The sequence below is a fragment of the Rhinopithecus bieti genome, unplaced genomic scaffold (genome assembly GCF_001698545.2).
Source record: "Rhinopithecus bieti isolate Rb0 unplaced genomic scaffold, ASM169854v2 scaffold_31527, whole genome shotgun sequence".
Classification (NCBI taxonomy): Eukaryota; Metazoa; Chordata; class Mammalia; order Primates; family Cercopithecidae; genus Rhinopithecus; species Rhinopithecus bieti.
In genome coordinates, this window is record NW_016813959.1 from 3,274,486 (window position 1) to 3,300,564 (window position 26,079).

Here is a 26,079-nt window from a genome sequence, read left to right on the forward strand (position 1 = left end):
GGTCTCGATCTCCTGACCTCGTGATCCACCCGTCTCGGCCTCCCAAAGTGCTGGGATTACAGGCTTGAGCCACCGCGCCTGGCCAGTAATTCTTAAAATAAGGAGTGCGAGGCTGGGCGTGGTGGCTCACGCCTGTAATCCCAACACTTTGGGAGGCCGAGGCGGGAGGATCATGAGGTCAGGAGTTCAAGACCAGCCTGGCCAACATAGTGAAACCCCCGTCTCTACTAAAAGTACAAGGAATTAGCTGGGCATGGTGGTACGTGCCTGTAGTCCCAGCTAGTTGGGAGCCTGAGGCAGGAGAATTGCTTGAACCCAGGAGGCGGAGGTTTCAGTGAGCCAAGATCACACCATTGCACTCCAGCCTGGCGACAGAGCGAGACTCCGTCTCAAATAATAATACATAAATAAATAAATAAATATTTAGAGATAAATCTAACAAAACATGCAGGAACCATATGATGAAAACTATAAAATGCTGATTAGATAAATCAGAGAAGACCTAAATAAATGAAGAGAAATACTGTGTTCACTGATTACAAGCATGAGCCACCGTGTCTGGCCTAAATATTTATTTTTTAAAAAATATTTGCGGCTATTGTAAATGGTATTGTATCTTCCGAATTCAGCCAATACAGATGTATACCATAATTTTATAACTGCATGGTATTTTGTTGCACAGATGAATTTATTTACTTGGTACTTACTCTATAATTGTGCCTTTAGTTTTTTCATCTGTTTTTTCTCTGTTGTTAACAATGTTTTAATGAATGTTGTTGCACATATCCTTTATCCATTTGTCCAATATTTCCCTTCAGATAGGTTTCTAAAAGTGAAATTGCTTGGACAAAAAAGTATGAACATTTTGAGTTTTGATAAATATTGTCCAGCAGTCACCCAGAAAGGCTATACTAATTTCTCTTCTCACCAACTATGTATGACTGGAAATTTTCTCATATCCTATCCTTGCCAATACTGGATGTCATTATCTTTTGTCAAAATCTTTGTCACTCTAATTTTTTTTTTTTTTTTGAGACGGAGTCTCCCTCTGTCACCCAGGCTGGAGTGTAGTAGCGACATCTTGACTCACTGCAACCTCCACCTCCCGGGTTCAAGCGATTCTGCTATCTTAGCCTCCTGAGTAGCTGGGATTACAGGTGAGTACCACCATACCCGGCTAACTTTTGTATTTCTTACTAGAGACGGGGTTTCATCATGTTGGTCAGGCTGGTCTTAAACTCTCGACCTCATGATCTGCCCACCTCGGCCTCCCCAGGTGCTGGGATTGCAGACATGAGCCACCGCGCCCAGCCTGCCACTCATTTTAATATTCATTTCTATGATTGTCAGTAAGCTGACATTGTAGTACATTATAATTACAATCCATTGCTGAATTCAATTAGTTGATATCTATTTTTAAATGTTATATAGATATTTGTAGGTGAGCAGTGTGGTCTATTTTGCTATTTTGGTAATATATGGATGTATAAAATTTACCATCTTAGCCATTTTTAAGTATATAACTCAATGGCATTAAGTACATTCACAATATTGAGTAACGATTACTGCTATCCATTTCCAGAACCTTCTCATCATTCCAAACAGAGACTCTGTACCCATTAAACAATAACTTCCCTTTCATCCCTTCCCCAGTCCCTGGTAACCTCTGTCATACTTGCTGTCTCTGCCTCTGTGACTTTGCCTATTCTAGATATCTCATATAAGTGAAATCATACAATATTTATCCTTTTATGACTGACTGACTTCACTCAGCATAATGTTCTCAAGGTTCATCCATGATGTAGCATATATCTGAATTTCATTCCTTTTTAAGGCGGAATAACTTTCCACTCTATGTATACATCATATTTTGTTTAGCCATTCATTGCTTCTCTGTTGATGGACATTTGAGTCACTTCTACCATTTTGCTGTTTTGAATAATGCTTCTATTAAGATTGGTATGCAAGGATCTGTTTGAGTTCCTGTTTTCAATTCTTTTGGGTATTTACCTAAAAGTGAAATTGCTAGATCATGTGATAATCCTATGCTTGACTTTTTGAAGAACTTGCCATACCATTTTCCACAGCAGCTACACCATTTTGAATTCCCACCAGCAATGCACCACATCCTCCCAGAGACTGCGCCCCAGAGCAATAAACTCAATGACTGGGAAGCAGGGGAACTCCAAACAAATACAGTTCTCCATACCCTTGCCAATGCTTGTTTTTTTTGTTTGTTTGGTTTTTTTTTTTTTCCTCTGTATATATAAAACGGTCATTCCAATGGGTATGAAGTGCGTGATCTATTTTTTTTAAACTACCTTTATTAGATTTTGGTATCAAGGTTAAGCTGGTTTTGTCCAATAAACTGAGACTCTTCCCTTCTATCTCCCTGTTTTGGAGCAGATTAAATAACATAGATATTTTCTTTGTAGGTTTGAAAAAACTTATCAGAAGAACCATCTGAGCCAGACATCACTCTCTCAGAGCTAGTTCTTTGACAACTGTCTCTATTTCCTCACTGGTTACAAATATAAGCAGTTTTTCTAATTCTTCTAGAGACTTTTGAGTCATTTTTATTTTCCTAGAAAACCAGGTGTGACACACGGGACTCAGATTTTCTTTTTTGGTATAAATAAACATATATATATGACATTTATCATTTCTAATATTGGCTCTTTTTTATCTCTTTTGAGATTAGTTTTCCCAATTATATGTTTGTTTGTTTGCTTGTTTTCTCTCCAAAAATAAGCTCCTGGATTTGTTTGGAGTTCCTCTGCGTTCTGGTCATTGGGTTTATTGTTCTGGGGAGCAGACTCTGAGAGGATTTCCCACTGGGGTCACAGTGGCGCAGCCAGAGGTCATGCTTAAGGGAGGGCTCTAGAGCCAGACGGTCTGAGTTCAAGTTCTCATTCCTTACTTACTACTATTTGACTTTGAATAGTTACTTAGCCTCTCTGTGTTTCAGTTTCCCATCTATAGAACTGGGGAACGGGGAGAGATAGAACCTGCCTCATAAGCTTAATATTAATATTAAAAAGTTGATATTTCTTAAGTGCTTAGAAAAGCGATGCCTGGCACATAGTAAGCACTATATAAGTTTTCTCTTTTCTCTTTCTTTTTTCAGCCAAAGTCTTGCCCAGGCTGGAGTGCAATGGCACCATCTCAGCTCACTGCAACCTCCGCCTCCCAGGTTCAGGCGATTCTCCTGTGTCAGCCTCCTGAGTAGCTGGAATTACAGGCACCTGCCACCATGCCCAGCTAATTTTTTGTATTTTTAGTAGAAATGGTTGGGCTGGTCTCGAACCAACCATAACCATGTTGGTTGGGCTGGTCTCGAATTCCTGACCTCAAGTGATCCACCCACCTTGGCCTCCCAAAGTGCTGGGATTACAGGTGTGAGCCAACACACCCAGACATAACTTTCCTTAAATACAGCTAGACTCCCCCCAGTGTGCTAGAAGCCTAGGCCGCTTAGGAGCTTCTCCACTTCCCAAGGTGATTTCTGCACCTTCCCACTGCTTCCACTAATTAACTGCCTCTTATTTTACAGAACCACCTCTGTGCAGAAAAGCAACCACCTTGTTTTCTATTCTGCTGCCTGAGACAACCACATCCTCCTCCTATACCCAAAGGCTCCCATGGAGAGCTCAGGTCAGTGCGGTGGGGGGAAAGGGGTCTAGTGAGCCTGCTGCTGAGTGGGGAAGGCTCTTCTCATGGGTGAGGATGCCTCTAGGGCTGGCAGGACCCCCTGCATGTAGACAGGCTGCAAGACCACAGTTCAGGGATCCTGCCTAAATGTGAGAACATCTTGAGAGTTGGACATCTACACACTTGCACGAGGCTCCAACTGCTCGTTGGACACTGAGCTTGACAATGGGAATAATGACAAGAATAGTCAAGATTTATTGCCAAATACTTGCGACTATTTAACAAAAACCTATATCGCACTTATAATGGATTGAGGAGGGATAAAAGCACTTGACAAATATTAACTCATTTAGTCTTGGTTAACCCCGTAAGATAGGGATTGTTACTCTTGTTTCACAGAAGGGGAAATGGAGGCATGCCAGGGGCAGGTAGTTTTCCCCCAGTCACATAGCTATTGGCTGGTCAAATCAGGAGTGGCACTCAACAATCTAGCTCCAGTGTCTAGGCTTAATGATTTCAGTATGGATTGCCTTGCACAAATGCCAGAAGGATTCTGTGAGGTGGGGCTAGCACTATGGTTACCCTCATTTTTCTGAAAGGGAAACTGAGGCCTGGAGAGGTTATATAATTTGCTCAAAGCCACATAGCTAGTAAGTGGCAAAGCCAGAACTGGGGCCTAGTCTGGCTGATTTCAAAGCCTGGATTCTTCACCCTATGTCAACTTGGGACAACCGGGAAAGATGACCGACCCCCAGCTAGGTGTGCATCATCTATTGGTCACCCGGAAAGTGAAAGATCACACCTTAGGCCACCAAGCCGAGACTCTAATTCCCCTAAAGATCCCTGTCCTGGGGAAGGGAAGGGCACCCCCTAGGCAGGGTCAGCTGCTCAATTGTTAATATTCCTATGACATAAATTCTTTTGACATCCATCCATCCATCCATCCATCCATCCATCCATCCATCCATCTATCCATCAAGAGCCTCGTCCAATCAGAAGAAGCTCCATGGAGTCAGGCAACCCCAGTGAATCCTGGTGTTACAATATTCTGGGTCATCCATAACCAGCTGGGGTTTGGAGTGGGAGGCTTGGGATGGGGAAGCACTGTGAAAATCTAAATACAGTCAGGCACTGCATATTGGCAACGTTTTGGTCAACGACGAGCCTTATAAACAGAGGTGGTCCCATGACAGAGTACCATATTTTTACTGTGCCTTTTCTATGTTTAGATACGTTTAGATACACAGAAACTATTGTGTTACAATTGCCTACGGTACTCAGTGCAGTCACATGCTGTGTAGGTTTGTCGCCTAGGTGTGTAGCAGGCTATGCCGTGTAGGTTTGTGTAAGTGAGCTCTGCAATATTCATACAATGATGAAATTGCCCCATGACATATTTCTCAGAACATATCCCTGTAGTTAAGTGACACATGAAGGTATTTCAAAACCAACTTACTTTGCACTCACTTTATAACAATAATTACATGCCATGCTGTCTTTTAGGAAAAGAGTTGCACCAATAAAGGTTTGTTTTATATAAGCAATAGAAACTGATGTGGCCAATTTAATTTTTTTTAAATGTGGCCAAGCATCAAAGGAAAAGCTGAAGCACCAGACACCAGAAAGGGCAGGGAAAGCGTAGCCCTGCCTCCAGGACAGAGAGAGGTAGGCAGTGTCCTTGGAGAGCACACCAGACATCCTTCCCTCCTGGCCATTCTCTGCACAAGGCTGAGAGAGAGGCAGAGACAGAGAGTATCAGTCCTTGGGCAGCCTGGTTCTGTGCCCACACCAAGGTTGAAGCTAAGTAGGCACCTGGGTCACAGTCCCCCCAAGACTGCAATGAGCAGGGAGGGATGCTGGGCAGGTGAAGCCACTGACTTCCTCCTCCAAAGGTGTGGCAGATGACTCCCAGATCCAATGAGTAAAAGGAAACATCCCCAAATCAGGATGATTGCCCTGGCAACTCAGAAGAGGAGTTCTCCCATCATGACCAGGACTGCAGTTGTCTTTCCACATCATGACTTTTTTTTTTTTTTTTTTTTGAGACGGAGTCTCTCTCTGTCACCCAGACTGGAGTGCAATGGCGCCATCTAGGCTCACTGCAGCCTCCACCTCCTGGGTTCCAGCGATTCTCCCGCCTCAACCTCCCAAGTAGCTGGGATTACAGGTGTGCACCACCGTGTCTGGCTAATTTTTCTGTATTTTTAGTAGAGACGGGGTTTCACCATGTTGCCCAGGCTGATCTTGAACTCCTGACCTCAGGTGATATGCCTGCCTCGGCCTCCCGAAGTGCTGGGATTACAGGCGTGAGCCACCGCGCCCGGCCTTTGATTGTTTTTAACACTCTCCACCTTCCCACAGCTCTTGGAGTCCTCCCATCCTACAGTTAAGAAGAGGGGTACCTGAGAAGTAAAATATTTATTTCAGGGTATGCAAAAGAGCAATATTTCAGGGGCACCAAGCTGTTGTTATTTTGCCATGCCTGCAAACAGGGGTAAGATTGCAAAGGTTTTCCAAACAATCTGAGCCTTTACACTGCATAGGGGTAAGGAGGATCAGGTGTAGGCTGGAAGAGGTGCATCTGGGTACTGGAGGCCCTCTAGGTGTGGCTTTCTGTGATTGGAGAGGCAATATATGACAAAGGTAAGGGCTCTAGACCTGGAATATATCAAACAGGGAGAGAACAGTATTTGTCCTGCCAAACTCACTGGGGGCTTGTCAGAATCAAGTGAGATCAGACATTGGAATACACTTTGCATATCCATGAGTCACTCAGAGAACAGTAGCTGCTTTAAAAGCAAATGGCCCCAAATGTCAGAGGATTAAGACAAAACATGCTTATTCTTACTCTCACCACAGTCCAATATGAGCTTCAAGCAGACAATGAGACTTATTCCGTCTTGTGGAAAGGGAAGAGGAGTATGGAGGACAGTGCAGGGAACACAGGCCTGCAAGTGACTTACATCATTTCCACCACATTCCATTGGCCAGAATGCAGTCACGTGGCTTTTATCTAACTGCAGAGGAATTTGGGAAATGCAGTATTGCTGTCTCTTGGTGACAAAAATGAACTTGGTTTGGTGAGCACATAGCATCACCTTACCACACCTATGGAAGACTCTCTGTGTGTACGCCTTTCAAGTGCTATTTAAATGTTATGTATTCAAGGAGGTGAAAGATCTTTACAAGTACAAAACACTGCTAAAAATAAATTATAGATGACATGAACAAATGGAAAACAATTCCAATGCTCATGGATTGGAAGAATCAATATTGTTAAAATGGCCATACCACCCAGAGCAATCTATAGATTCAATGCTATTCCTATCAAACTACCAATGTCATTTTTCACAGAACTAGAAAAAACTATTCTAAAATTTATATGGAACCAAAAAAGGGCTCAAATAGCCAAAGCAATCCTAAGTAAAAAGAACCAAGCTGGAGGCATCACATTAACCTCAAACTATACTACAAGGCTTCAGTAATCAAAACAGCATGATACTAGTATAAAAATAGACACATAAACAATGGAACACAATAGAGAATCCAGAAATCAAGCTACATGCCTACAGCCACCTGATCTTTGACCAAGCTGACAAACATAAGCAATGGGGAAAGAACTTTCTATTCAATAAATGGGGCTGGGATGACTGGCTAGCCATGTGCAGAAGAATGAAACTGAACCACTACCCTTCCCCTTATACAAAAATTAACTCAAGATAGATTAAAGATTTAAATGTAAGACCTCAAACTATATGAATCCTAGGCAATACCATTCTAGACGTCAATCTTGAGAAAGAATTTATGGACTAAGTCCTCAAAAGCAATTGCAACAAAAACAAAATTGACAATTGGGACCTAACTACACTAAAAAGCTTCTTTTTGTTTTATTTTGTTGAGACAGAGTCTTGCTCTGTTGCCCAGGCTGGAGTGTAGTGGTGCCATCTCAGCTCACTGCAATCTCCACCCCCCAGGTTTAAGTGACTCTCGTGCCTCAGCCTCCTGTGTAGCTGGGATCACAGGTGTGCATCATTACGCCCAGCTAATTTTTGTATTTTTAGTAGAGATAGGATTTTGCCCTGTTAGCCAGTCTAGTCTCGAACTCCTGGCCTCAAGTGATCCACCCCTCTCTGCCTCCCAAAGTGCTGGGATTACAGGCATGAGCCACCATACTTGACCTACACTAAAGAGCTTCTGCACAGTAAAAGAAATTATCAACAGAGTAAACAGACAACCCACAGAATGGGAGAAAATATTCACAAAGTATGCATTACCACAGAGGTCTAATATCCACAATATATAAGGAATTTACACAACTGATTAAGCAAAAAACAACCCTGCTTAAAAAAAATGGGCAAAAGACATCAACAGACACTTCTCAAAAGAAGACATACAAGCAGCCAACAAATATGGAAAAATGCTCCATGTTACTACTTATCAGAAACATGAAAATCAAAACCATCTCACACCACTCAGAATGACTACTAGTAAAAAGTCAAAAAACAACAGATGCTGGCAAGGCTGTGAAGTAAAGGGAATGCTTATACACTGTTGGTGAGAATGTAAACTAGTTCAGCCACTGTGGAAATCAGTTTGGAGATTTCACAAAGAACTTAAAACAGAGTTACCATTTGACCCAGCAATCCCACTACTGGGTATATATCCCCCAAGAAACAAATCATTCTATCAAAAAGACCCATGCACTTGCATGTTCATCACAGCACTATTCACAATAGCAGAGGCACAGAATCAACCTAGGTGCCCGTCAACAACAGACTGGATAAAGAAAATGTGTTGCGTATACAACATGGAATACTATGGAGCCATAAAAAAGGACAAAATCATGTCCTTTGCTGCAACATGGATGGAGCTGGAAGCTACTACACTAAGCAAATTAAGGCAGGAACGGAAAACCAAATACTGCATGTTCTTACTTACAGGTGGGAGCTAAACTTTGGGTACTCATGGACACAAAGATGGCAACAATAGAAACTGGGGGCTACTAGAAAGAGGAGGGAGGGAAAGGGGGAAGCGTTGAAAAACTAGTTAGTTTGTATACTAATACTACTCACAGTTGGGTACTATGAGTAGTACTATTATTAGTAATAGTACTCATAATACCTAGGTGATGGGATCATCCATACTACAAACCTCAGCATCAAGCAATATACCCAGGTAACAAACCTGCACATGTACCTCTTGAACCTAAAATAAAAGTTAAAAATGTTTTAAATAAAAAATAAAAGCTTTAATATTAATAATAATATTAATACCTAATTAGTAATATCCCACATTCCTGGATGCAGAGGAGGATAATAATAACGGATGCCATTTATCTATTGACTATTTGAGTCATCAAGGATGTCAGACCTGCATATCATATAGAACAACGCTGAGTCACTGGAGACATAGGAAATATCCCATTTCTTTCTTTCATTTAATCAAATCAAAACCAGCTTCAATCTCTTGTTTTCCAAGGTTAGGGTGAACTCTAGCATCATTCACTTGGAGTGCTTTCCCGTCCGTGGGAGTTTGTAAAAGCTCAGGGTTTATAAAGTCTGGGTAGTTGGAAAAGGCTGTGGTCTCCAGTCCATGATGGCTGCAGCCACCAGAACTGCTTGGCCAGACTTGCAAGGTCCAGAGGGAGATAGAGCCTGCCTTGGGGGACGGTCTAATGCTCTGGTGAAGATGGCTCAAGAGACCTTTGCTGTGGCATCAGAGGGTTCAGTGCTTAGCGGCCCCTCATCTGACCTTTGCCACCACTGGTAAACTTTGTCCCAGCTGGTCTGATTTTCCTCATTCCCTGGAACCCTATATCTCTTGTGCCCTCACAGTCTTAGGGCATCCAACCTCCACCCTTGGGCTGGGCCACTCTCCTCTTTAAAAGCATCAACCTTCTTCTGCGCTTAGACAATCCAGCTTGATTGGCTCAGTCAACTTGCCAGGAGCCTCAGACTGAAGTGCCTTCAGGGGCCAGGCAGAGGATGTCAATGAGTGAAACCGAGGCACGGGGAATTAGAAAGACCTAGAGAAGCTGTGCTCATCTAAGGGGGCAATTGCTCCCCACCCCCTACAACTGTCACCTGTGAGAAGAATGCAGGTTCAGTGTCAACAGATTGTCAGATTTTCAAGAGATGCCAGAAACCCAAACTGTTATGCAAAATCTCCTGACTTGTAAATGTTGGCAGCTAATTCATAGCTTTTTTTTTTTTTTTTTTTTTTTTTTTTAAGACACTATACAAGCCCAAACAAAACACATAGCAAGCCAGATGTGGACCAAAGCCTGAGCGTTTGTTTTAGCTACCCAGACATTCAAAAACAAAATTTATTTGACGTGGTCTCCCAGGGCTACTGGCAACTTCTCTATTTTGTGTGAAACACAAAACTCAACTTCCTTTGCAAAGCAAGGGGACCTAGGCTCAGAAGACAAGGGCTTGGCTGCCCTTCTGATGAGGGGAATGAGAGGAAATCACATTTGTCACAGTTTTCAGCCTTTCCGTGCAAATATGCAGTGGAAGACAGAATAAGAAAGAGAAAGAAGGAAGGAAAAAAGAAAGGAAGGAAGGGAAGGAGAGAGCGAAGGAGGGAGGAGAAAGAAAAAAGACTTAGCACCAGCTAATGTTCTAATAACTCATCCTGCATTAACTCATTAAATCTTCATGCAAGGTAGAAATACATAGACGAAGGAAAGACTGTGACCAACCTTCAAGCCAAGATAAATGATTTCCTCGACAGTCTGGGGAGATGATGCTCTGCCCAGCAGAGGGACCAGGTGGGCAGATGCAGCTGTAACACCCTGTCCACGCTCAGCCTGGAGGAGATTCAAGACCAGGCCTTGCCAGGGACAAGTGTCTCACAGGGGACATGTGAGAGCCAGGAAGAAAGTGGGGGCTTCAGGGATGTGGCCCTCATAGGCTTTGCATGGGTCTGAGGAGGGGCCAGACCATGGGCACTAGCATCTATGGTGACTTGGCCTAAAAAAATGTTAACACTTGGACTGCAATCTGCCAATTTTTAAACGTGTTATCTCTATTCTACTTACTTCCAAAGGAATCTGAGACAATTCAGATGTAGATTAAATAGAATATAAAGCAGGAGCACCAAAAAGGAACCAAGAAGAGAGATCCCTGTCACATGAGATGAGCTAATTTTTGAGACTGGGCCCCAATTTGACCGTAAGTTTCCTGAGAGCCAAGTCAAAGAGGAACCCTTGAGGCATGTGGTTTGTGTTGTCTGACAATTAGAGAATACACACTCACCTATAATGGCAAACTCTTGGTGGGAGCTAATTGCAAAGAGGAATTTATTGTATGAGGAGTGTTTCCCATACTTTCTGTCTGAGTCCGGATCTGCCAAGAAGCAGACACCAAGTTCAAGGATTTATTTGGGGAAACACTTGTGTGACAGAAACGGAGAGGGACCTGGGAGAGCAGCTGTCAGACCCTGGTGCAAATCTGACTCCGAATGAAGGAAAAAAGGAAGAACGGTCAGTGGAAGTGCTTTGGACTGATGGGAGTCCGAGAAAAGCTCAGCAGGGCAGTTTTAGAAGCTTGAGCATCTCCTGGGGAAGGGCCTGCTTTAGAACCACTACCATACCCTGTATTGGCTGGGAAGTGTGGCTCAGCAGAAAGTGATGGATTTCACAGCTGTCTTAGTCTGCTTGTATTGCTATAATACAAAGGAACCCTGCAGCTGGGTAATTTATAAAGAAAAGAGGTTTATTTGGCTCAGTGTTCTGCAGGCTGTACGAGAAGCAGAGTGCCAGCATTTGCTTCTGATAAGGGGCTCAGGGCTCAGGAAGCTTCCACTCCTGGTGGAAGGGAAGCCAGCATGTACAGATCACATGCTGAGAGATGAAGCAAGAGAGAGGGGGAAGGTGCCAGGCTCTTTTAAACAACCAGTTCTCAGGGGAGCTAACAGAATGAGAACTCACTCACTATCACAAGGATGGCATTCATGAGGCATCCACCTCCACGGCCCTAACACCTCCCATTAGGCCCCACCTCCAACACTGGGGACCAAATTTCAACCTGAGATTTGGAGGATCAAATATCCAAACTACTGCGACAGCACAGCAGCAGGGGACCTGCGTCCATTAAACTCCCGGTAGTGGGAGATGAGCGAGGTACATTCTCACAGCTACCACACTTCCCAAATGTCAGTTGCTTATTCTTGTACCACTTTCATGATTTTTTTTTCCATGTCAATGTACCACTGTTAAAGAAAAAATTTATTCTGACACTTGTTAAAATGGTAAGGAAGACTTATCCAAGACTATTGCATTAGGAAAGAGAAACCAGGCTCAATGTGGAATAAGGAAAAGCCAGTTGGGAATTTACAGCCAATGGGCAGAGTGAAGGGGTCAGTGGATGGAAATTCCTAAGAGGGGACATCAAGGGTCGGGGCATTCTTGCTAAACTGAGCTAACGGGATTCTTGCTAGAGGCAGGTCAAACTCTTGTACATGTACAAATTCTTGTACATGAAGGGGTGCAGGAGATATCAGGGTGGGGGATTCCAACCTAAACTGATTTGGCAGGATTCTTGCTAAAATTGGGATGGGCAGGCCAAAGGCAGGACAGGAGTCAAGGCTGAGGCCCGGTGAAGATGACGGCTAAGAGGGGTCCAAGTAAGGTTTGGTCAAGGAGAGAGTCTTTGTTATCACCTGTCCTGGTATGGATCTGACATGATTCTTCAAGTTGACTTTAGATTTTAGCTTTATGCTTGGATGGGAGACTACCGGAAAACACAGGGTACTGTAGGCTTCAAAAGAATAAATAAATAAAATAAATAAATTTTAGCTTCATGCATGGATTGAGGAACTATTAAAAATAATGGCAAAGGCCAGGCGTGGTGGCTTATGCCTGTAATCCCAGAACTTTGGGAGGCCGAGGCAGGCAGATCACAAGGTCGGGAGATGGAGACCATCCTGGCTAACACGGTGAAACCCAGTCTGTACTAAAAATACAAAAAATTAGCCAGGCATGGTGGTGGGCACCTATAGTCCCAGCTACTCGGGAGGCTGAGGCAGGAGAATGGCATGAACCTGGGAGGCGGAGCTTACAGTGAGCCGAGATCATGCCACTGCACTCCAGCCTGGGCAACAGAGTGAGATTCTGTCTCAAAAAAATAATAATAATAAAATAATAGTAATAATAACAAAAACTGCAATTACTTTTGCACCAACCTAATAGTTTTATATATATATAATATATATATTCGGAGAATATATATATTTCATATACATATTTGGGGGATATATATATTTATATATGTATTTGGAGGATATATATTTCATATACGTATTTGGAGGATATGTATATTTATATACATATTTGGAGGATATATATATTTCATATACATGTTTGGAGGCCATATATGTTTCATATATATATTTGGAGGATATATATTTCATATATATGAAAATACATATATGTATTTTCTAACATGCATTAAAATAAATGCATAACTATTCAAATTTTAAGGTTGTATATCATCTAAAATTATCCTGCATAGCACCAGTGGTACACATACTGCACTGTGGGAAATGCTGGTTTTGCAAAGAACACAGAGATGTGGAAGGAAAGGCTATATTCCAGCCCTGGCTGGCATGCTGGCTGCCAGCTCTAAGTAGATTACTTCGGGCACCTCTTGAGGCTCAGAGAAATGGCTAAAGACATTCTCAGGAGGAATGGAGGTGGGACGAGGGTGAGGCTCAGTGGACTGAGTTTCCTCCCACCCCTACTACTTCCCAGACGTGGAGCTGGACCTCCAGAGGAGCGTGCAGGCTGTGCTCCGGGAGCTCAGCACCCAGGCCCCTGCCCTGCAGAGCAACCAAGGTAAGAGCCAGCTGGCGGCAGCAGCTGGTCCCTCTGACCTCCACCCAATCCCAGCCAACAATACACACACATACAGGAAAGGGCCCCGGCCTGGAGCTCATGGGGCAAGGGTCTTCTCGCCAAACCCCTTTCCTGCTGGAAATACCTAGAGCCTGAAGGACTGAGAAGGCTTCTCTGCTCCCTAGTTCAACCCTCTCAGCAACTGCCACAGAGCACGTTGGGGATCTGCCACCGTTTTTCTTTCCTTTTTTTTTTTCTTTTGTTTTTGAGATGGAGTCTCACTCTGTCACCCGGGCTGCAGTGCCGTGGCGCAAACTCGGCTCACCGCAACCTCTGCCTCCCCGGTTCAAGTGATCCGCCTGCCTCAGCCTCCCGAGTAGCTGAGATTACAGGCATGCGCCACCACACCTGGCTAATTTTTGTATTTTTAGTAGAGATGCAGTTTCACCATGTTGGCCAGGTTGGTCTTGAACTCCTGACCTCAAGTGATCCGCCTGCCTCAGACTCCCAAAGTGCTGGGATTACAGGCGTGAGCCACGGCACCCAGCCTGCCACCCTCTTTGTTAACCACCTTCCCTAGCTTCACTTTCAAAGCTAATTCCCCTCAGCACTCCAGGCCTGCAGGACTTCCAGAATGTGGCTGGGGGCACACATCTGCAAGCACTGCTGCTTTGTGATCCACACGCATACACCTGTCACAACCTGTCCCCACTGGTGTCCCACCTGCCTTCCTTTCTGCCCTGGGAATTCACTGTCCACAGAGGGCTACAGATCAGAACTCCCCCCTTGGGAGGAGCCCACCCAGGTGCCCAGGTGCACCTGGAGCCAAGCGCTGGTGGCAGGGTCAGACCTGTGGCTGGTCGGAGCTGCAGCTGGGGCTCCAGGGCTCAGGGTCCTGCTCAGAGGGGTCTCCTGTAAGAGCTCCTTCCCACCTGGTCATGCTGGGCTCCCCTTTCTTCTGGCCCAGGCATGTGGAGGTGGTCCCTGCACAAGAAGGTCGAGCGAGATCCTGGTAAGAGCCCGGCGCTGGTCCGCATTCTGCTCAGAGAACTGGAGAAGGTGAGTTCCTGCACCTCAGGAAGGAAGACGGGGATGAAAGGAAGAGAGGGGCCAGTTGGGCAGGGGCTCAGTCCTGGCAGCTGTATGTCTCCCAAGCTTTGGTTGCCTGCATGATTTTTATCATATGCGTCTCCCTCCTGTACCTTTAGATAAGCAATATTTTCTTTACATCGACTCTCATTGTGTTACTTGAATAAACATCTTTCAAAAAGAAGCGCCATAATGCGACCACAAATGGAAAATCCATATCACTTGTCAGAAACAGAAGGTGCCTATACACATCAATATACGACTATTGACGTTTCTCAAAATTATCCTCGGGCCACCTACATTATCCTCCATGCTACCCAATGTCGTGCTTGCAACTGTGTGGGAAACACTGCACTCAAGGATGGCTCCAAGCTAGGGACTTGTTTGTTGCTTTGCTGTGACTCCTACCCTAACTGAATTTGGCCCCTCACCTGCTCCCATACCTTCCCCGTGGGGCTTCCTCACCTGTGTGCCCTTCCCTCCCCGCTCCTCTATCCAGAGCAGACAATGGCCCTTTGCTCTCCCCCTGGCTGCCTTCCACTCCATCTCCTGCCCACCCCCAGCCTAGACTGCCTCCTGCTAAGAGGTGGGGAGTCCCCCAGCCCAATACCTGTCACGTGATCTCCTGTTTTCCAGGCGGAAAGCGAGGACCTCCGGCATGTCATCATTCCCTTGCTGCACACAGTAATGTACGTGCTCACCAAGGTGAGCAGGGGACTGAGGTCGAGGTGGTACTGGTGACCTCCATGTGGCTGGGCCGGACACTGTCCTTTTCCCTTAGTGGGCAGTCAGTCTCTGCCAGGATGAGCCTAGAAAATCCCTTGGATTACCTGCCCTAAACTGGCTTCTAAGCGCTAGCCACCCCCTTTCCCTCCTATATGGAGAGAGAACTTTGGAGAGACAATGGCCTTGATTGGCAGGATGAGGTCTTTGCATTTGCTCCTGTGTGCAGTGCAACAGGAGACATCACTGATCCCTACACAGAGAAGAGACATGATACAGATGTGGTGAATGTTTCAGGAAGAGTAATCGGGAGCTGTGTGTTGTCACAGGGGGTGGGAGTGGTGGTTAAGGAAGGCAGGAAGAGCAAGTCTGGGGTTGCTGGACAGTCCAGGGTCAAGACGGGGCTTAGCTGCAGCAGAGGCAGAGGGCATACTGAGGTGGGGAGGGAGAGGGGGGCCTCCTGGGCACTGTGGAGCCCAGGCCTGTGGGATGTAAGGGGGAGCAAAGGAGACTGAGGAAGTGCCTCCAAGGTTTTGAGCCTGGAGAACCGCAGGAATGTGCTTCCTTGATAGAGCAGGAGGGCTGGGAGGAAGTTGATTTGCTTGCAGAACTTGATGCGATGAATTTTTATCTTGGTAAGTTGGGGCGGGGCGACAACGGGATGTCTTACAGGTGCCGGGAGAAGAGGCTGGAAGGTGTGGGTTTGGGAGAGAGCTGTGAGCCCAGGTCTGGCTGTTAGGCCTGACCTTTCACCTCTTCTCCCAAGCCCCTCCCCGGAAACTCCCCTGGGACCCTTCACCTCCCCTCCTCCCTCTCATTTCCCCTCCTCCCTCTCACCTGTCCCTCCTCCTTCTCACCTCCCCCTCCTCCCTCTCACCTCCCCCTCCTCCCTCTCACCCAGGCCACAGGAATCACAGAGGAGCTCCACCAGAGAATCTATGCCTTTTGTACAAGGTTACTGACCCTGCCCACCCCCTACTGCACAGTCGCCTTGGACTGCGCGATAAGGCTGAAAACGGAGACGGCCGTCCCAGGTAAGAGTTACCGAGCATCTTTGCCTCCCATGCTGCACCTCCAACACTGCCCAGGGTCTTTCCTTTTTCTCCAGGATACCAGGGGGCTCAAAAGCCTCCACACCTTCTGTAGAAAGGTGGAGAATGGGAATCAGAGAGACTTGGGGGCTGGTTGGCCAAAGTGGTCTGGTTTGCAGGGACACTCTACCAAAGGATGGTCATTGCCGAACAGAACTTGATGAATGAACTGTATCCCTACCAGGAGAGGTGAGTGGCCCCAGAAAAACTGCTGCCTTCAGCCTCCTAAAAGTGTTGTGGCATTAGTGACTGCTCCCTGGCAGGAGGACAAAAGAGGAGGTTGGATTAAGAAGAGCCCTAGCAGAACTCCCCAGCCATGACATTTGTCCAGCGGTGGAGTGCGTTTGCAGTTCAAGGTTGGCGCCATATTGTTTTCTGGAGACCACTGAACACAGGATAGGTCTTTCTTCTGAGGCTGGATTCGAAGCTACCTTGCTCACATGCAGAAGGTGGACATGGCCTCGGGGCCACTTTGGATCTCTGTCATTCCACCTCCATCCTGCCCTTGGCCATGATGCAGCATCATACCAGCCAGGCAGCCAGAGGAGACTCCAGAATAGCCATAGCGGAGGGGCTCAGGGGCAAGTGCACAATGAAGCCCGAGGGCTTCCATGGGAGATGCCCAGCCCCTTAGATAAGACTGAGAAAGTGTCCCCTGCTCTTGCTGGGGAGAGGGGTGATGAAGTTGGGAGTGGCACCTCCCTTTTCTGCAGGCACCTCCACTAACTTGGCCCTGAAAGGCACAGCTTCAGTTTGGAGTGTGAGGTGCTGTGTTCATGAAAGATGCAAGGATGCCCAGGGCACCCAGAGGACTTGGCATGGGAGAGGTGGGGAGACACAGTGGGTGAGGAGGAGGGAGTAGGGGAGGTCGGCTCTCTGGTGTGATAAGGGTGATGAGAGAAGATGGGATCCACTCAGAGCTCAGAATTCCAGTTCTGGCAGGAAGGATTTAGAGTCCCTCCTAGAGGGTGACCTGCTCCCTGGGCCAGGATGCTGAGAGAGGGAGCAGGATTGAGGCTGGAACTTTCCTAGACATGGGACTAGGCCTGCTGTCTTCTGTGGACAGTGATTAGAGCTGCCCCTCTAGAAGGGCAGTGCATGCTCTTATTTGCCACAGTCCTTACCACTCCGTATTGTCATCCCACCTAGAGACTTTCGAATCTAAGACTCCTCTTTTCAGCAGGATTAAATTACTTGAGGGTGCTGCACAGCTCTGAGAGTGCCCATCCGGTGGCCCCTCTCCCATTAGTTACAATCGATCCCACCTCTCCCCTCTGCCTCTGCCCTCAGAGTGTTCCTCTTCGTGGATCCTGAGCTGGTGTCTGCCTCCGTGTGCAGTGCTCTGCTACTGGAGATCGAGGCGGCCCAGGAGCAGCAGACACCAGAGGCCTGCATGCGCCACGTGGTCTCCCACGCCCTGCAGGCGGCTCTGGGGGAAGCCTGTCACGCAGGCGCTCTGCACAGGAAGTTGCAGGTAATAATCCTGCCTGTAGCCCCTTGTCAGTTCCAGCTCTGGTCCCTGGATGCCCATACCAGTTGCTCACCCTGCTCTTCCTCCTTCTCCTGTTTCACATCACCTTTTCCCTCAAATCAAAAATTCATACAGTTTGGCTGGGCACAGTGACTCCCACCTGTAACCCCAGCACTTTGAGAGGCTGAGGCGGGCATATCACCTGAGGTCAGGAGTTCGAGACCAGCCTGGCCAGCACGGTGAAACCCTGTCTCTACTAAAAATACAAAAATTAGCTGGATGTGGTGGTGCGTGCCTGTAGTCCCAGCTACTCGGGAGGCTGAGGCAGGAGAATCGCTTGAACCCAGGAGGCAGAGATTGCAATGAGCCGAGATCACACCATTGCACTCCAGCCTGGGCGACAGAGCGAGACTCCGTCTCAAAAAATAAAAAAAGTCACTTTCTCAGGGAGGCTTCCCAGATCACACAATTTAAATAATCTAGCCCCTCTCTCAAATTCCACATCCTCCTTTTCTGCTTTATTTTCTCTTTGGTGCTTATTGTTGTTATTTACCATACCATAAATTTTACTTATCTTGTTGATTGCCTGCTCCTCCTGCCATATACACACGATAATAGGAGCTCCCAAATTTTTGTCTTTTCGTTTGCTGCTGTATCCCAGCTCCTAGGACAACGCCTGGTGCAGTGAGCTGTTCTAAGTGCTGGAGATGCAGCTGTGAACGAAACACAAAATTCTCTGACTCCCTGGAGTTCACAATCTAGTGGGGGCTAGAACATGGATCCAAGTGCTGGGTGACGCTTTTAGGAGGTGGGCTTCAGCGGCTGTCTCTGCCCCTCTGGGTAACAGATGATACAGACCAGCAGTCTCCCCCAGTACCGTGTGAGGGGCAGAGGGGAACCCCCACTTGCAGGGCAGGTGTGGGGCCCTGAATGTGAGATCCAGAAGCCTTTGGGGGAAGCTCCTGCCAGTCCACCAGGGGCAGCGGGGAGGTGTCACCTTGGGCTGCCAGGGCCCTGCGGACTTGGCTTAGGAGCTGGGGTGCATGGGCGCTGGGCCAAGACCCAGGCTCTGCGCCCCTACCGGACAGGCCAGCCCTCGCCGCACCCTGGAGCACTATTTCCACGCCGTGGTGGCCGCCGTGGAGCAGATGGCCAGTGAGGCCAGCCCGAGCCGGGAGGGACACGTGGAGAGGCTGGAGGAGATTTACTGCTCGCTGCTGGGGCCCGCGGAGGGGCCCAGAGGTGGTAAGCAATGGGCGATTGGGGGACCCTGCCAAGGGCCCCGCGGGGGCAGCTCACTGCGCCGCAGGGGGCTCCAGAGAGCAGCGCTGGACCTGCCTCCGTCTGGGTGCCTGGCTGACTCCCAGGAGCCTGGGTACTGGGGGCAGCTTGCGGATTTGGCAGGACCTGGACTAAGAAGGCGGGTAATTAGGCCAGGAGCGGTGGCTCACGCCTGTTATCTCAGCATTTTGGGAGGCCGAGGCAGGCGGATCACCTGAGATCAGGAGATCGAGACCAGCCTAGCCAATATGATGAAACCCTCTACTAAAGTAGTAGAGGGTTTAGTCTCTATTAAAAAAAAAAAAAAAAAAATCAACCGGGCGTGGTGGCGGGCGCCTGCAGTCCCAGCTACTCGGGATGCTGAGTTAGGAGAATCACTTGAACCCAGGAGGCGGAGGTTGCAGTGAGCCGTGATCGCACCACTGTACTCCAGCCTGGGCGACAGAGCGAAACTCCATCTTAAAAAAAACAAAAAACAAAACAAAAAAAAAGAAGGCGGGAAATTTGGTCCTGATAAAAGCTGTTGCCCACAGAGCCCCTACTATGCTCCAGTTGCTGTTCTAATCACCTTACATATATTTAAATATATTGCCTATACTGTATTAAATCAATGAAACCTCACAGTCAACTTATAAGCTAGAAACTATTATCATCCCCATTTTACAGAGGACGAAACTGAGTTAGAAAGAGGTTAAATATCTTGCCCAAGATCACGCAAGGCAGTAAGTGGCAAAGGCAAGATACAAATCCAGGCTGTCTAGTTCACCACTCAGCTGTAGTAATCAAAGGATTTGATCGTCCAAGGACCAGAGTATCTAAAAGGGCAGATGAGTCAACATCGTTTATATCTGGTATCATAGAGTTTTACTCCTCACCCTTCCCTATTTGCATATTTATAAGATAACGCCTTATCTTATGCAAGGCATAATGTAGGTAAGATAATGCCTACCCTGACTCAAGCCCCATGTGGATGGGGGCATCTGAAATAGCCCAGAGAAAAATCCCGAATATATGTTTCCTGGCTGTTGTAGGATGGTTCTGATTTGGGTCCTGTTTCATGGTCGCCCAAAGTATCATGGAATGTGTCAGCCTACATGTCCCAGATATGCATGGTCTCTGATCGTGCATCTGTAGTTGTAAGGCATGGGGTTAAGGACTGGAATCCACTGGAAGAGGTTAGTGTGCCAGGCCCTGGGTTTGAACTTGGCAGCCCCGGTTGGGTGGAGGCCACAGCAGTTGGGTGAGGTGGGCAGGATAGTCCCTGCCTCAAGACTCCATCTTCGAAGTTTTCCACTCTTTTGCTTTAATATTCTACACTGCCTCTGATCCCACATGGAAAAAGCTGCTCCTGCACCCCAAGCTGGAACAAACCCTGGGGCCGGTCTGACTTTGCTCCCCTTGTGGCCCCTTGCTCACACTCACCAGTGACTCTGCGTGGATCAGGCAAGATCATCTGGGCTGCTCCCAAGCCACATCTAAGGGCACCTGTCTCCTGCCCAGACTTGCCCTGTGCATTTTATTTATTTATTTATTTATTTATTTATTTATTTATTGAGACAGGGTCTCACTGTGTCACCCAGGCTGGAGTGCAGTGGCACGATCATGGCTCACTGCAGCCTTGACCTCCTGGGCTCAAGTGATCCTCCCACCTCAGCCTTCCAAGTAGCTGGGACCACAGGCATCTGCCACCACACCTGGCTTAGCCCTGTGCATCTGAATGACCAGGCAGCACCCCCGTCAAGCCCCTGTGGCTGTAGGGGGCAGTATGGAGCAGTGGTTATAAGCACTGTGTTGTGGGTAAGAGCAGAGACTCTGGAGCTGAGCTGCCTGGGTTCAAGTCTTCGCTGTGCTATTTACTATGTGACCTTGGGCCAGTCATTCAACCTCTCCGTGTCCTGGCTCCTCCCCTGTAAATTGAGGATAATAATGTCACCTGTTGCCCAGGGCCATTGGCAGGATCCAGAGAAATGATTACACTGTGTGCCAGGTGAGTAGAATAAGGCCTGGCAGGCAGTAGGTGCTCAGTGAATACTAGCTGCTCTCCCCTAGGAAGCTTGCAGCCTCAGGAGGGGGAAGCCACAGCAATATAGAAATGAAACAAGAATACAGAGCCAAATCCTAAGGCCACATGTGAGGTGTGCCCAGTGTGCAGACAAAGTCTGCTTGGAGGGAATGACCACCGTGGGCCGCTGGAGTGGTCAGAAAATATTCTAGAAAGAGGAGCAGGAAGAAGGCTGGTCTTGGTCTCTCCCCTGGACCGCCCAGGGTTCCTTCTGCCCCCAAACTTTGCTGATGAGTTCTTGTCAGCAGCACTGACAGCAGCGAATGTTAATTGAGTGTCTGCTGCGTGCAAGATATTGGAGGCAGCCCTGAGAAGGGAAGCGGTCTTTCCTGCCTCGTCTGGATGCAGGCAGGGCATTTTAAGAACAGTGGAGAAGCCAGTCTGGTGGCTGCACAGGGCTGAAGGCATGGCCAGCATAGGAGAATAGGTTGGAAAAGGCCTTGTGAGCTGGTTTGTGAAGATCCCCTAAGGGCTGAGCTAGGTTTAAGGAAACATGGCTACTAAGCATTGTTGGACAGGGAGGGGACAGCTGCACTGTTGGGCCCTGGATGGGCTGGTGGTGGCAGAGATGGAAAGGCAGACCAGATGTGAAGGAGAGAGTCCCTGCCACCCCTCTAAGACCCTGCACAGGAGCTGAGCAGGATGGGGAGGGCAGATGGGGAGGGTCCCATGGCCTCCTCCATGGCTTCCATAGCCTGCTCCTTTCTGCAGGTGACCCTGTCCAAGAGCGGCCACCAAGCATTCCCCTGCCCAGCCCCTACATCACCTTCCACCTGTGGACCGGCGAGGAGCAGCTCTGTACGTGCCTGCGCAGCTGTCTGGAAACAGTGGTATATGTCTGTGTCTGTGCGTGTGCATATGCGTGCAGGTATGTGTTTTGTCAGTGTGTTTGTGTGTGTGTGTCTGTGTGTGCATTGTGTGTCTGTATGTCTGTGTCTGTGTGTGTGTGTGCATCTGTGTGTCTCTGTGTCGTGGTGTGTCTCTGTGCATGTTCATAGTGTGTCCTTATGCGCTCTGCTCCTGTCTGTGTTTCTGTGTGTGTGTGTATCCTCTTAGGAGGAGGACTGGTTGGAATCCAGGAACACCAGCCTGCCAGCCTTACCGGTGTCCTCACTTGCCTTGTTCCCCCATCCAGGGAAGGAATTGGTGCTCTTCCTCCGCCCAAGATTCCCAGCTGCGCCTCAGTGCTGACTTGGAGGTCTTGGATCTGCAGGGCCTCCGGCTAGACCGGGAGTTGGCCCGGGTTTCCGTGCTGTCCACTGACAGTGGCATCGAGCGGGACCTTCCCCCGGGGGCTGATGAACTGCCTGCACCCAGCAGCCCTGAGATAGAGCGAGCTGGGCTGCAGCGCAAAGGGGGTATCAAGAAGCGTGCTTGGCCCCTGGACTTCTTGATGCCTGGCGGCTGGGACGGGCCCCTAGGGCTGCACCGGAGGACAGGCAGGCCCGGTGGGGATGGGGAAGTGCTGCCCGGTGTCTCCCGGCTGCACACAGCCCGGGTACTTGTACTGGGAGATGACAGGATGCTGGGGCGCCTGGCCCAGGCCTACCACAGACTCAGGTGGGGCGCCAAGGTGGGGACTGGGGGTGGGCGCTGGTCAGGGGCACAGGTGGGCCTGGCGTGGGCTGGGGAAGGATCACAGGGCGGCAAGAGAGGGTCGGGAGGCAGAGGCCAGGGTGGGGCAGAGGAGGATGCCACACAGTGCCAGCAGCCGTCACAGAGCACCGCAGTCCCTGCTTTGTGTTTGTTAGCTCCGTGAACCCTCATCGCCATCCTGCGAGGGAGACATTACTGTACCCATTTTGTAGATGAGAAAGCAGAGGCTCAGAAAGATGACACACATTGCCCAAGGTCCAGAGATAACAAATAGCAGAGTCGAGTCTCTTTGAAGCCAAGCCCCGCCCCTAACCTCCTCTGCTTTGCTGCCCGTTGCTAGGAAACGGGAGACCCAGAAGTTCTGCCTCACTCCCAGACTCAGCCTGCAGCTCTACTACATCCCCGTGCTGGCACCTGAGGTAACTGGACCGCGGGGAGGCGGTGGCGGGCCAGAGAAAGGGCAGGCTGGGCAGGGGCACACCTGCAGCCTCGCATCCCCCACATCCCCGGCGCAGGGACTAGAAAAAGCATCCTTGGGATGTGGAGGCGGGACAGCCGGCAGCAGTCTTCTGTTTCAGAGGCTGCAGACGGTGCTCTGGGGGCTGAATGTGGCCAGAGATTGGGTCTCTCTCTTGATGGCAGCCTGCTTGCTGCTGATACTCGTTTTGTTTTTGTAGGTAATGGAATTAGTTGCAAAGTTCTCAAACACAGGGCTCTCTCTCTCTCTTTCTCTCTCTCTCTCATACACACACATACACACAAACCCCACACCTTCTGGTATGACATGAAAGGAAATTTCAGGCAGTGAAGTCCATTCATCTAGTTGGGGGGACAGAGCCACACTTGCAGGTCTTCCTTCCTACTGCACACTCCACTTCCTACTGCACACGCCACTTCCTACTGCACACATCACTTCCTACTGCACATGCCACTTCCTACTGCACATGCCACTTCCTACTGCACGCTCCACTTCCTACTGCATGCACCACTTCCTACTGCACACGCCACTTCCTACTGCACACACCACTTCCTACTGCACATGCCACTTCCTACTGCACACTCCACTTCCTATTGAGAAGCAGTAAGGTCAAAGACATACTTGTCTCTCCCCTTTTAAAGTCGGTGATCATTTTTCGATGTCCCTGGTGAGTGAACCTCAGCAAAATATATTCTAGCTTCATCTGAGTTTATAAAACAGAACAACGATGTGTCTTCACATGCAGAAATTGAGGCCCCAAGAGGTTAAGTGACTTGGCCATATTCACACAGCCTAGGCTGATGGCAGCTGAAAGGCAGAGCTAGAGAGAGGGTCTGACGGGGTCTGCCCTATCCCCTTTCCCCCAGAAACCTGCAGCATCCAGGCAGCCAGAGCTGGGAGAGCTGGCTACATTCCTGGGCCGCGCAGACCCGTGGTACCAGAGCAACGTCAACACGCTGTGCCCCGCCATCCACAAGCTGGCTGAGATGGTAGGGGAGGGTGAGGGTACCTGGGAGGGAGAGAGGGAGGGGAGCGGGGTCTGGGCAGAGGGGAGAACGGAGGAACCCAAGTGGGCAGCGAGGGTGAAATGAGGGTGAGAGGGGGCTATCTTTTTGCTGCTGTACTTGACCCTTGACCTTAAGAGTCAGGTGGGATGAGGCAGGAAGGGAATTCGAGAGAGGGGCCCTAAACAGCTAGTGACTTTGAACTCACTTGGAACACTTACCAGGCACTTACTTTGGATCAGACCACCGTGGAAAAGATTAAGTAAAATATTCTTTCATAAGCGTGTAGGGAAGTTATATTCCTTCTTGTGTGAGCTTCCTGTGATCTTTTTTATTTGTTTTTAATAATTTATTTATTTATTTTTGTTTTACTTCAAGTTCTGGGATACATGTGCAGAACGTGGAGGTGTGTTACATAGGTATATATGTGCCATGGTGGTTTGCTGCACCTATCAACCCCTCATCTAGGTTTTAAGGCCCGTATGCATTAGGTATTTGTCCTAATGCTCTCCCTCCCCTTGCTCCCCACCCCCAGACGGGCCCTGGTGTGTGATGTTCCCCTCCCTGTGTCCATGTGTTCTCATTGTTCAACTCCCACTTATGAGTGAGAACATGAGGTGTTTGGTTTTCTGTTCCTATGTTAGTTTGCTGAGAATGATGGCTTCCAGCTTCACCATGTCCCTGAAAAGGACATTAGCTCATTCTTTTTTATGGCTGCATGGTATTCCATGGTGTATACGGGCCATAATTTCTTTATCCTGTCTATCATTGATGGGCATTTGGGCTGGTTCCAAGTCTTTGCTATTGTAAATAGTGCTGCAATAAACATACGTGTGCATGTGTCTTTATAATGGAATGAATCATTTTTCTATGATTGTAATAGCTGATGTTTCCTGAGCACTTATGCTGCACCGGGCACTGCTCTAAACACTTACACACAGGGCGGCTCATTTAATTCCCACAGTAGCCCAGAGGCAGGTGCCCCTGTTGGTAGGTACTATTGTCACCATAACCCCGTTTTACAGATCAAACAACTGAGGCACAAAGAGATTAAGTATCTTGCCTGAAGTCACAAAGTGAGTGGTGGAGTGCCACTTGGAACCAGGCAGCTTGACTCCAGAGCACCCTCTCCTAACCACAAACCCACGCTGCCGTATCCCAACCGTGGCTGGCAGTGGAGAGGGAACTCACCTTTTACCAATTTAAAAGGGCTTTTATATAGTAAGACAATTCTACCCTTTTTGTCGTCACATATGTTGCAGATTTTTTTCCCACGGTTGTAACTTGCCTATCTACTTTTTGACTTGCGGAAGTTTAATACTTGGATGTCATGAGACATACCGCTTTTATTCTTTACAGTTTCTGCCTTTGGAGTTGTGCTTTCAAAAGCTTAAATAAATGTTCACTGATAATTTACTTTAACACTTTCCATGTCTCAATTTTTACATTCAATTAATTGCCTATCTGCAATTAATTTTAGGGTTTAGTGTGAAGTGTGTCATTTTACTTTTTCCAAATGTTGAGCTACTTGTCCTCAAGCTATTTTGCATAAACCATCTTGCCGCAGCAATTTGAAATGCCACTTTTATCATTTGCTAAATACTTACATGTGCCTGTATTTAGTACATGATACTTACATGCACTTGTATGTAGTACGTGATCCTTACATGTGCTTGTAAGTATTTAGTACATACGTACTCTCTCATTGATTTATTCATTTCTGTACAAATTAGCCTTTTGATATTTTAATATCTGGCTATAGAAGCCTGCCTACCCCATTATTTTTCTTTTTCAA

General features: G+C 47.8%; 1 protein-coding gene across 1 annotated transcript in view; it reads left to right on the forward strand.

Annotated features, from left to right (window-relative positions):
• Positions 1-26,079, forward strand: part of PIK3R6 (phosphoinositide-3-kinase regulatory subunit 6) — a 64,360-nt gene that overhangs the window by 14,000 nt on the left and 24,281 nt on the right. The window contains 13 exon segments of the mRNA XM_017849285.1: positions 3,554-3,654; positions 13,406-13,489; positions 14,457-14,548; positions 15,215-15,283; positions 16,203-16,335; positions 16,512-16,581; positions 17,683-17,866; positions 18,952-19,108; positions 21,918-22,004; positions 22,342-22,373; positions 22,375-22,766; positions 23,143-23,221; positions 24,147-24,269. Of these exon segments, the coding sequence (XP_017704774.1) occupies positions 3,642-3,654; positions 13,406-13,489; positions 14,457-14,548; positions 15,215-15,283; positions 16,203-16,335; positions 16,512-16,581; positions 17,683-17,866; positions 18,952-19,108; positions 21,918-22,004; positions 22,342-22,373; positions 22,375-22,766; positions 23,143-23,221; positions 24,147-24,269 (1,515 nt within the window). The 5' untranslated portion in view covers positions 3,554-3,641.